Source organism: Mytilus californianus, unplaced genomic scaffold (assembly GCF_021869535.1).
Source record: "Mytilus californianus isolate M0D057914Y unplaced genomic scaffold, xbMytCali1.0.p SCAF_50, whole genome shotgun sequence".
Taxonomy (NCBI): domain Eukaryota; kingdom Metazoa; phylum Mollusca; class Bivalvia; order Mytilida; family Mytilidae; genus Mytilus; species Mytilus californianus.
Genome location: NW_026262702.1, coordinates 747,119 through 759,846, shown reverse-complemented (window position 1 = coordinate 759,846; position 12,728 = coordinate 747,119). Strand labels below are relative to the sequence as shown.

The 12,728-nt window shown below is 32.9% G+C and overlaps 1 protein-coding gene across 2 annotated transcripts in view; it reads left to right on the top strand.

The window, feature by feature from the left end:
• The window catches only part of LOC127703787 (uncharacterized), a 35,282-nt gene that overhangs the window by 11,720 nt on the left and 10,834 nt on the right, over nt 1-12,728 (top strand). For both annotated transcript variants that reach the window (XM_052207870.1, XM_052207869.1), the window contains 3 exons: nt 3,116-3,330; nt 5,362-5,564; nt 10,174-10,648. In XM_052207870.1, coding sequence (XP_052063830.1) covers nt 3,116-3,330; nt 5,362-5,564; nt 10,174-10,648 — 893 coding nt within the window. The remainder of the gene's footprint in view (nt 1-3,115; nt 3,331-5,361; nt 5,565-10,173; nt 10,649-12,728) is intronic.

Below are 12,728 nucleotides of genomic sequence, written 5' to 3'. Positions count from 1 at the left end.
GGTAAATGTTCATGTTTGGAACTGAGTTGGTACACATCTTTTTTTGTAATTTTTTTGTTGGTACTCACAATGTAGAGTCAATATCCTAATAAAAAAATAGCAGAAAAACACATGAGAATAAACAAGAGGCTAACCAGAGCATGTATCACTCACTTGGTCAAAAAGGCTAATGGGCTGAGGACCTTTAATTGCAAACCTGCTTAAGAGATCATAAAAAAAAAATTAGAAGAAAAAATGAGTTATATTCAAAACGATAAAAGAAAAGCAATTATGATATACAGCAACAAAAGACAACCACTGAATTTCAAGCTAGTCTATTAAAAAAAAAAATTTGATTTGTTTTGATCATTTTGATAGTAAAACTGCAACTGGTGTACCATGTTTATACCTGAACTTTCTTAAATAATCCTAGTTAATAATTGATTAAAGTTGTAGCATGTGTGATATCCTTTGTATTCAGACTACTACAGAGTGTTTAACAACCTTGTTTGGCTATAAAGCCCTTGCGCAGTCTTGTCGATGCCCCAAGGGCGTTTGGTGAACATTTATACATGTTGTTGTTGTTGAAAAGTTGGTCAAGGAGGAGGTCGTCATTTTGGTTTTATATAGGTCGATTTTGTATCTTTACTATTTTGCTTTGATGTACTGCTCTTCACAAGCACTATTTTCAAAGGCAGTCGGCTATAAACCTTGTTGATGTAATACTGGTCGATGAGTCGCAGACGTAGTACTAAATGATTACAGGAAGCCTGTTCAGGACTTTAAGGTCCCAAACCCAATACCCAAAAAGAGGGTACTCAAACGTCAGTGGGCAAAACGCTCCCCCATCCACAATTGGTTTAGGGGTGTATGCTAAAGCAGACATTTATACTGACTACACTGTGTTAAGTTTAAGTTTCTGTCTTGATGAAGTAGTCAAGTTGTTGAGCCATACTATCAGCAGTTATACATTGTGGATTGTGAAAAATGAGAAGCTGACAAAGCATGTCCTTTTAGCTGTATTGAAGACACATCGACTGGGTTGTATTTAGATAGTGGAAATAAAGGTCCTATAAATAACAATTTTAGAATTTAAAAAAGTTACAAGAGATGTCTAAAACAATTTTCTTTACCAATAAATCAATTTGAGGACAGAATTTGAAAAACTGAAGGGGAATAACTCCAGATTTATATGGCCAAATGTGTTTAAAGGATAAGGAAATAATAAGGCTAAAATTTGATTTTGAACTTTTTTGGAAGTTCTTTGCAAATATTTGGAAATTGTAGTAGCTAGGGTAAAAGTGTAAATTGCAAAAATAATATACAAAGCACTTTCTATCTTTCCCTGAAAAATCTCAAAAAAAAATAAAGAATATGGAGTTATTGACCCTAAAATGTAAGTTTTTAACAATTGTCAAAGCTTTTGATTGTTACCAATTAAACTGTAGCAGCTAGGTTAAAATTATAAATTTCAAATATGATGATCATCATGACAAGATATATTTTCCTAGAAAACTGAAGAAAAATCCAACAATCTGATATGGAGTTATTGCCTTGAAATTATCTTTTTGGTCCTATTTTTTTAGTTTTGGGTAGTTATCATGAATATGAGAGGAGCTAGTTTAAAATGTAAATTGTAGATATTTCTATCCTCAAGATTTCATAAAATCTGTCAACCTGTTTTTAAGGAATGCTCCTGAAATATCATTTTTTCCAATTTCTTGTAGTTGTAAACTAAGTTATCTTAAAAACTATAAGAGCTAGGCTAAAAGTGTAAAGCTTAAATGATTAGCATGAAAAGAAATATATACTAAATTTCAGAAAATATTACAACCTGTTTTTGACTGTTATCTAGACTAAAAAAAATTAAGAGCTACGTTATATGTAAATCTCAAAAAAGATCAACACAAAAAAATATCTGGTACAATGAAACCTGTTTTAAGAGACCACTTAAGGAACAGCAAAAAAGTGGTCTCATAGAATAGGTGGTCTTTTAATACAGGTTCCATCTATATGAAATGCACTACAGAGGAAAAAGATTTTTGCGCAATATACTGGTGATCTCTTAATTGTTTTCAATTTTTTACATCACTGGGTCGATACCTCTGCTGGTGGACTATCAGTCCCCGAGGGTATCATCAGCTCAGTAGTCAGTACTTCGGTACTGACATGATTTATAACAAACCTTTCTAAAATTATCTGTTTATAAATTTTGAAATTATTAAGAAACTAAGGTTTCAACTCCCTCAGGCAAAGTTGACCTTAGATGATTTTGGCTATTTGTTTTAGGTATTTTTGTCATATAGCTCTTCAACTGTTTCGGTACTTATACATCCCTCGGATTTCAAATGTTTGGCTTTGAGCGTTCCTGATGAAGGTAAATCCAGAAAAGCGCTTCGGACGCATGAAATTATTAAACGTGTTGTTTTCAATTTTTTAAGCAGGTTTGCAATTAAAGGTCCTCAGCCCATTAGCCTTTTTGACCAAGTGAGTGATACAGGCTTTGGTTAGCCTCTTGTTTATTCTCATGTGTTTTTCTGCTATTTTTTTATTAGGATATTGACTCTACATTGTGAGTACCAACAAAAAAATTAAAAAAAAAGATGTGTACCAACTCAGTTCCAAACATGAACATTTACCAAATGACCCAAAACATAAAAAAATGCAGTTTTGGGAAATCTGCAATTGAATTTAAAAAAAAGCAATTATATTTGAGTCATTTAAGGCCTTAGAAATAATGCTCTTGTTCTTCAAGCCTTCAATAAAATAAAATAAACTGACAGTTTACTTTTAAATTGTTTCAGGAGTCACAACTGCCAAAAGAAAATCTGCATATTTATACATCTTACATACTGTGGATTAATTATTTTCCAGGGTACCAATTTTTGTGGATTAAGGAAATAGTGCATTTTCATGGATATATGATTTCGTGGTTTAACAAAAGTCTGTTGGACATTTATGTTACTGGTTCAACTGTACCCAACAATCCAACAAATGATAAAGAATTCAAAGTAGATCTAAGCATAAATTAAAAATTGTTTACACTTACATTTGGTTATAAATGAGAGATAATAATTAAGATAAACACTAAAGTAGTTATGGAAACTGTTTATATTTAATAAATATTTTTTTGCAGAAAGTTTGAAGAAGCTGTACCAGTAAGAGGATTAGTTGTAATCTGCACACATACTACTTTTAAAGGACATCCAACTCATGGCCTGAATGAAAGACAAGGTGGTAGTTACGATGAAACAATGATGGAGAACACTTGGAAGATGTATGATGACTGTGATGTTCTTACATTTAAAGATAAAACAAATTTCTTTTATACAGAAGAATTACAAGTAAAAAGTAGGTAACTTTTCAACGGGTATGGCCTGAAATTTAAATATTTTATCACTTATTTACAAGCATCATCAAAAACAGGAGGTGTCATAAAACTACTCGGTCACATGTCCTTTTGAAATTTTTGTTAAGAGCTTCAGCAGTCAAAAATATGGCTTATATTTGGTTTGTTATATTGTCATGATTGTGTGTTAATTTCCAAAACCAAAGACACAGTATACACAGGGTTATTCATTGAAAGAGAATTCTACCTGAGTATTTTATTCTTCACTCTGAAATATCTCAAGGTATATGCCATTGAAATATACTCAAAAGGGTTCAAAATCAAATTAAAACCCACACTCTATATAAAGTGGAATTAATATTGCATCACCTTATCTGTGAGTCTGTTCAGCTATCCATTCGTCTACCTGGGCAACAAATATTTCCGTCACAGTTTTCATATGCTACTTAACATAATGAGTTCATAATTGGCCAGCAGTTTGACAGTGATGAATTATCAAGTGATAGCACTTTTCAAATCTGTCAGACACCTACTTCCAGTTTGCAGATACTTTGAATTTTTCAATATGATGAATGAACTTAAATTTTTCATCACATTTTTTAGCTCACCTGGCTGAAAGGCCAAGTCAGCTTTTCTCATCACTTGGCGTCCGTCGTCAATGTCTTCCGTTAACTTTTACAAAAATCTTCTCCTCTGAAACTACCGTACTAGGCCAAATTTAACCAAACTTGCCCACAATCATTATTTAGTTATTTAGTTGCCCTTTAATGATAATTTTTACCATTTTTTTGAGTGTTTGCCTGCTATCTTAAAAATTCTAATAGATAGATAGAAACTTAAATAAGCAAAAATGATCAGCAAGACAAGATCTACATTCAAGACAATTTGGAGGAAATCATCCGACGACTTCTTATTGGAGTTATTGCCCTTAAATGACGATTTTAATCCAATTTTTTTGTGTTTTGCCTTATATGATAAAAATCATAATAGATAAATAGACACTTTAAATCACAAAAATGATCGGCAAGGCAAGATCTACTAACAAGTCAAATTTTGCCGATATAGTTAGTAGACTGTCACTCTTTATAGGAGTGATTGCCCTTAAATGAGGATTTTTTTTACCCCCTGTGTGTTTTGAGCAAAAACTAAAAAAGATAGAGAGAAACTAAACAGACTAAATGACCAGCAATACAAGATCAACAAAACAGAGATTTTTTGCATGAATTCAATTCTCGTCTACAATGTTGGAGAGAGTGTCCTTTGTTGAATATGCACATAGACCAAGGTGAGGGCCATAGGCTCTTTAGAGCCTCTAGTTTTTCATGTTTGTCTACTATTTTAAAAACTATAATAGATACAGAGAAACTTTTATTAGGAAAAATGATTAGCAAGACAAGATCTACAAATAAGTAGAATGGCTGAAATCATCAGACGACTCCTTATTGGATTTATTGCCCTGTGATGACGATTTTACCAATTTATTACGTTTTTGTCTTATATCTTAACAACTATAATAGATAGAAAGAAACTTTTAAAAAACCAAAATGATCAACAAGTCATGATCTACAAATAAGTCAAACATGACCAAAGTCGTCAATTGACTTCTTATTGAAGTTATTGCCCTTTAATGACGATTTTTCAATTGTTTTGTATTTTTGCCTTTTATTTTGAAAATTTTAAAAGATAGATAGAAACTTTATATAGCAAAAATGACAAGCAAGTTAAGATCTACAAATAAGCCATCATGTCTGAAATCTTTAGTTGAAAGTTTTTCCCGTTTAAAGATGTTTTTACATTTTTTTGGAGTTTTGCCTATTATCTTGAAAAGTGTTATAGAAACAAATGTAGCAAGAAACTTTTAAAAACAAAGATTATCAGCAAACAAGATCTACAAATATGTCAACATGACTGAAATTTTCAGTTAACTCTTTATAGAGTTGTTGTCCTTTCGTGATGCTTTTTACCAAAAAATGGCTATTGTTGAAGATGCAGGTGAACGACACAGGCTTATTTGACATGTTTATTTGTTTCAGTACAAGAAAAGTTGAAGTTCAAACAGAATGTTAAGTATTTTGTATTTGTTTTGAGCACCCATGGAGATGAAAGACAAGTGGCAGGAATGCATTATGAGCATTACTTTTACACTAAAGATGGCCAGCTTAGAACTCAAGACTTAATGGAAAAGATAAATGCTATAAGTGGACTAAATGGGAGAATGAAGCTGTTTTTCATACAGGTTAGTTTCAAGTCTGCTGTCATAATTTCTGTTTTTTAACTATTATCTTGAAAACTAAAATACATAGATAGAAACTGTAAATAGCAAAAATGACCAGCATTACAAGATCAACAAACATGCCAATATGACAAAACCATTGGATGAAATTTGTATAGAGGTAAATGCCCTTTATACGATTGACCACATTCATTCTGTGTCAAAAACCTATGCTGTGTCAAATTTTTAATCACAATCCAAATTCAGAGCTGTATCAAGCTTGAATGTAGTGTCCATACTTGCCTCAAGTGTTCAGGGTTTAACCTCTGCGGTCGTATCAAGCTGCTCCCTGGAGCATTTTATTGACTATCATTATGAAAACTATACTGAATAGCTAGAATTTGTAAACAACAAAAAAGATCAGCAAAACATGATCTTCAAAAATGGCGATATGAACTAAGTGCCATTAATGATGATTTCTCTAGTTTTTATGCCCCCGCCGTAGCGGTGGGGGCATTAAGTTTTACCCTTGTCCGTCTGTACGAACGTACGTCCCAAAATTGGTTTCCGTTCTCTAACTTGAGTTTGCCTCAACCAAATGTTATGAAACTTATACACAATGCTTATTACCACAAAACACAGATCAAGTTTGAATTTTGGTGGCGTCACTTTAACCGTTCTAGAGTTAGTTCCCTTTATAAATGGAAAAATTGCAAAATTTTTAGTTTCCGTTCTGTAACTTAAGTTAGCCTCAACCAAATGTTATGAAACTTATACACAATGCTTATTACCACAAAACAGAGATCAAGTTTGAATTTTGATTGCGTCACTTTAACCGTTCTAGAGTTATGTCCCTTTATAAATGGAAAAATTACAAAATCTTTATTTTCTTCTAAATATCAAGTAATTTTTATTTTGGAGTTATCTTCCTTTGTCCATGATTATAGTTGAATCAACTACAATCAATGCTTTATACAATGCAATGTTTGATATTGACTTCCACTGATAAAACACAGATCAAGTTGAATTGGGGTAGTGTCACTTTAACCATTATTGAGTTATGCCCCTTTATAAATCTAAAGATTGCAAAATTTTTAGTTTCCATTCTGTAAATTAAGTTTGCCCAAACCAAACTTTATGAAACCTATACACAATATTCATTACCACAAAACTAAGATCAAGTACAAATTTTTTGTTTCCGTTTTCTAACTTTAGTTGGCCTCAACCAAATGTTATGAAACTTTTACACAATGCTTATTACTACATAATACAGATTAAGTACAAAATTTGGTGGCGACACTATTACCATTCTTGAGTTATGTCCCTTTATAAACATAAAAATTGCTGAATTTTTTAGTTTGTCTCAACAAAATGTTATAAAACTTATACACAACCGTTCTAGAGTTATGCGTGTTTACAAATAGAAAAATTGCTGAATTTTGAGTTTCCGTTCTCTACTTAAGTTAGCCTCAACCAAATGTTATGAGACTTACACACAATGCTTATTACCACAAAACTCAGATCAAGTTCAAATTTGGGTAGCGTCACTTTTACCGTTCTTCAGTTATGTTCCTTTATAACTATATGATATGCAAGCGGGGGCATCATCTACGTCCACATGTGGACACTATCCACATTTATTGTCTATTATCTTGAAAACTTTATTAGATAGGCAGAATCTGGAAAAAGCAAAAATGATCAGAAAAACTAATTATATTTTTGACAGTCGAAGGGGTTCAGGCTCTTAGGGGCTTAGTTTAATACAAATAATTATGACAATCTTTTAAAAAAAAAATCGTATGAGGTACTTTCCAATCCTGAAATTCTCTCAATCATTAAGCGCATCCAAGACTGTTACCAATTGAATTTAGTAAATTTCACCAAAATCAAAGAAATTTGATAGACACAACATTCTTGTAGATACATATACCCCAGAGAAGACCACCTTAACTATCAATCATATTGACAAACCCTGGAAAAAATTCCTAGAATCATAGATTCAAGAGAAAAAAAGGAAATAGTGTTGTCAGTTTATCTCTTACTATTGGAAGATGAGCTTATCAATTTAGCTAGATCTCTTAGAAAAAAGGAACTCTTTTCTAACAAGGCCATTTTAACATTAACACTCAAGGGGCATAAGAAGTCTTCACTCAGACAAAGAACAAGAAGACACAGAAAATTCTGAGATTTCTGAATAAAAGTTCATGGATGTAATTCATAAACCGAGTAAATGTGTCACTTTAAAACATACAATTGACAAAATTAAATCAAACGTAACACATTTGTCCACTGCCACCTTGTAAACCTTCATCAATTTATTGCCTGAAGAAAGAGTTATGCATTTTCAAATTCATTGCTAATCAATTTCCTGTTTACCAAATAATTGTATATTCTTGGTCATAATAGCCATGTATGGATGTTTGTCACACAAATAAGAGCTTTTTGAAATTTGGAATTAAGTTTCATGTCACCATGCTATACAATCTAATGGGTTTCACATCCATCGTTCCTAAACTTCCTATTCATCAAATACTAATAGCCTGGGTATCATTACTAAGCAAAAGCTCACAGTTCAACTCGTTTTGATAGGTTTAAGCACTTTATGATTAGCCAATGGGAAGTTAGATTACAACAATAGTCATCTTTCCTATATACATTGTAGTGATGAAATCACTAATTATTAATAAGTTCATCCCAAGCATGACTGGGGTATAGAAATATGGTCATTTTTGGTTTTCTTGAAGCCTGTCACCAGGAAAACCTTTTCTAAAGTAAGTGAGGCATCAGTTTGGCTGTTCAGTCAGAATGGGACATCAAATCTGATGCTTTGTGTTACGAGAGAATGTCTGCAGGCTCTCTTCACATTAAGAACCATTGCAACAACTCTTTGAGGGGTCTGTATAATATAGGTGGCCTGTTGCAATGCTAAAGTTCTGTCCCTATTCAGCATACCCTCATTTTCCAGTGGTAGTCCAAATTTCCTACCCTTCATACCAGTCAATCCTATGGAAGGATCTACCTATTGTATATATTGTTAACTTGTTCTGGTCCTGAACATGCTTGAACTATTTGCCACTGGATGTTTAGCAAACAACAATCAATCATTAAAAACAGGGGTTGAAATTAGCGGTGGTCCAAGGTCTGTGACCTTCCACTATTGCAATCGGACTTTCATTTTGGTTACAAGCTACGCCCGACGGACCTTCGTTTTGAAAGAAAATAAAATTTAACTTTGCCGACCTTTTTAACCATCAGTATCGTCATTTCAAAGCCATATTACTATTGACATGGTATACCCCTCAAGAGCGTACTTCAAACCATTTTAACTGTCGGCAAAATAAGTCTATTAACCCATTAGAAGTGATGAAAGTTGCCTTAAGTAAATTTGTAATCCATTCATTGCATTAAAAACGTCATATTCCCTTACAAATAGCATATCAAACATTTATTTTTGTAAATTTTCTCGTCCGCCATTGAAATATTTGTACAAACTACTGACCGGAGTCGGGAAACGGACCAGCTATGAATGAAATGCGGATTCTAAGGATAATGACTACGGACCCATGAATGGCACATCTGACAGAAGAATATTGATTCCAAAGGGAAAAATTAAGCATTCATCACTTTCTTGTCTTTTTTGATGTAAAAAAAGTTCTTTCTTTATTAGTGCTAGATATTTAGTTGGTAGTTTCTAACAAGAGAGGAACTAATATAATTGTGCAACATATGATGAACTTAAACAGCTATGAATTTGAACTGTTACTTTAATTGTATACTTGGTTATGAATTGAACAATATAAAAAAAGATACATATAGCATATAGTAAAAATCAAACATTGTAGCGCCTTGAGTGAGCACTTCTCTTTTAGATCTCACCACTTCTCCCTATCAGTTTAAAAAAAGAGAAGTCACTTCTCCCTATGATTCTGAAGTAGTGTAAGCCCTGAGATAATGGTATAATTACCAATAATTGAGACAACACACCCACCCACAGTGACACCCTCCCCAATACCCCCCAAATAAAAAGATTATTTGAATTCATAATATACTTGTAAGACAATTACATCATTTATTATTATACATGTTATACCACAGTGACACTGACAGTTTAGTGCTACATTTATATGGTTGCCTGGCAGTTCAAATATAATTAAACAAGCTAACCTAAGACCAAAAACACATTAATTTGTATCTTAAATTACTGAGTTATGAAATATTCCAAATAAAGTAGGACCTGGGATTTATGTTGTGGACCTTTCAGTTTGGAGTGTCAAAGGTCCTGGACCTTCCAATACCAAGTGTTAATTTGAACCCCTGAAAAAGTGAAACTCATTCTGCTTCTTTCATAACATTTCCCTCTAAACAGCAAGATACGTATACGTACAGATAACAACTTTATAAAAAACTTTAAGGTTGTTGTTTTGTTACTTTGGCAGTCAATTTTAGAAATTTGAAGAAAATAACTCATAATCAGTAGACTGTAGGTCGACTAAAAGTTTAGTAGTCTACTGTGTAAATCCTTAGGGTTGGGATGTTTGGGACAAAAACACAAATTTTATACTAGATACCATGAGGACCTTCAGTAGTTGATTTGGTTGAAGACACTCATAATATTTAGGCTGATCTCTTTCAGGCTTGCAGGAGTAGAGCAACCAATACAGAAGATGATAATAAAGACTTAGGAGTCAGCATACCAATTACATCAGCAAAAAGCAAAAGAACAATAAGACAACGAAGTAAGAGTACTGATTATCAAGATGCTAAAGGCTACATGCCATCAGAAAAAGATGACAATAAGGCAAAAGGCAACATACCAACATTTGAAACAGATGACTTCTCTACCCAAAAGACAAAAGGCAACATACCAACATCAGAAAAAGATGACTACTTTTCCAGTAAGACAAAAGGCAACGTGCCAACATTTGAAACAGAAAAAACAGAAGGTTATGATTGTCCAGATGCAATAGCCTGTATGCATTCACCTATGGAAGAAGATGATGAGAATAAAGACGCTGAACCTGAGACAGAGATTCCACACTGTGTTGAAGACGCTGAACCTATGATTCCACATAGTGAGGATTGTGTAGTGGTATTTGGTTCTATGGCTGGTAAGTATACAAATTTTATCATATTTTATTGATATCTACACATTTGTTAGTTCGAATAAAAATCTAATACCGGTTAGTATCTTATCCTAGCCTTGTTAACATTAATTTAGTAAAATAGCATTTGTATATTGCCGCTACACTGATGTTAGTTATGTTAGTAATATACACATAAATTAACATATTTTGAATATCCTATAACAGTACAGAAATAACAATTTAGACATTCATTGCAAAATGAAGAACCAAACATATTTTTACTGTTAGTTCAAGAACAAACTTACAGTTATTCTTTAAAATGGCTTTTCACTTAGAGTAAAAATATGAGATGCAGAAATTCAATGTGAATTCTGCATTATCAAATACAAAGGAAAATTGGTATTTCTAAATGGTGGCTAAATGAATTTTTAATTTACCATTCTACTCATATTCTACTTCAGTCAAGTTTGTCATACATTAATGATATATGATTGCATATAAATTATTAATATAGATTTCAAAAACGAGTGTAAATTGAATAAAGCTTGTTGTTTTATGGTTGTAGCCTGTTATCTATTTCTCACATATGAAGATATATTTTTTATATCTCACTGCACTGAAAGTGATTCTTAAAAGTGTTACAAAAAATTCTTTCATTTGATTTGCTTATCCGGCTTCATGACACAATATTGCGACATTTCCATTGGTTATTTGTTAGTTCATTGATAACTTTCAAAGGCCAAAAAAGATGTACATTTCCTCCTTGGAAAGGAAGATATATGATTTCTTCACTAATATACAAAACACTTAACACTTTTCACCTGGAATCTTATTTTTGTCAAATTTTATTACTAGTACATTTTTAACCTTACAAACATTTGTAAAATGCAGATGTTAAAGTTTGATGCTGTAACAAGACACATGAGGTCATACTGGTATGTGCAATATGTGCTGTTTTAAAGTTTGACACTGTAACAGGACACATGACGTCATACTGTTATGTGCAATTTGTGCTGTGTTGAAGTTTATCACAGTAACAGGATACATGACGTCATACTGGTATGTGCAATTTGTACTGTGTTAAAGTTTGACACTAACAGGACACATGACGTCATACTGGTATATGCAATATGTGCTGATTTTAAAGTTTGACACTGTAACAGGACACATGACGTCATACTGATATGTGCAATTTGTGCTGTGTTAAAGTTTGACACTAACAGGACACATGACGTCATACTGGTATGTGCAATTTGTACTGTGTTAAAGTTTGACACTAACAGGACACATGACATCATACTGGTATGTGCAATTTGTACTGTGTTAAATTTTGACACTAACAGGACACATGACGTCATACTGGTATGTTCAATTTGTACTGTTTTAAACTTTGACACTAACAGGACACATGACGTCATACTGGTATGTGCAGTTTGTACTGTGTTAAAGTTTGACACTAACAGGACACATGACGTCATACTGGTATGTGCAATATGTGCTGTGTAAAAGTTTGACACTGTAACAGGACACATGACGTCATACTAATATGTGAAATTTCTGCTGTGTTAAAGTTTGACACTAACAGGACACATGACGTCATACTGGTATGTGCAATTTGTACTGTGTTAAAGTTTGACACTTACAGAACACATGACACCATACTGGTATGTGTAATTTGTACTATATTTAAAGTTTGACACTAGCAGGACACATGAAGTAATACTGGTGAGGCTTGTTTAGGGGGGGTATCAATATCCCATATCCCATTAAGTTTTTGTCCCAATATCCAATATCCCTATAATGTTTACCCCTTATATCCCAATAATTTTTTTTTACAAATATCCTGTATCCCTAAAACTATTTTGAAATATCCCAAAAAATCATTAATTCATTCCCAAACCCATTTTTATACCACCGCAAAAATTAAAAATTTTTGGTCGTATATTGGTATGATGTTGGCGTCGTAGTCGTCGTCGTCGTCGTCGTCTGGCGTCGTTGTCCGAAGACACATTGGTTTTCGCACTCTAATTTTAGTTTAAGTGAATGGATCTCCATGAAATTTTACCATAAGGTTCAATACCACAAAAGGAAGGTTGGGATTGAT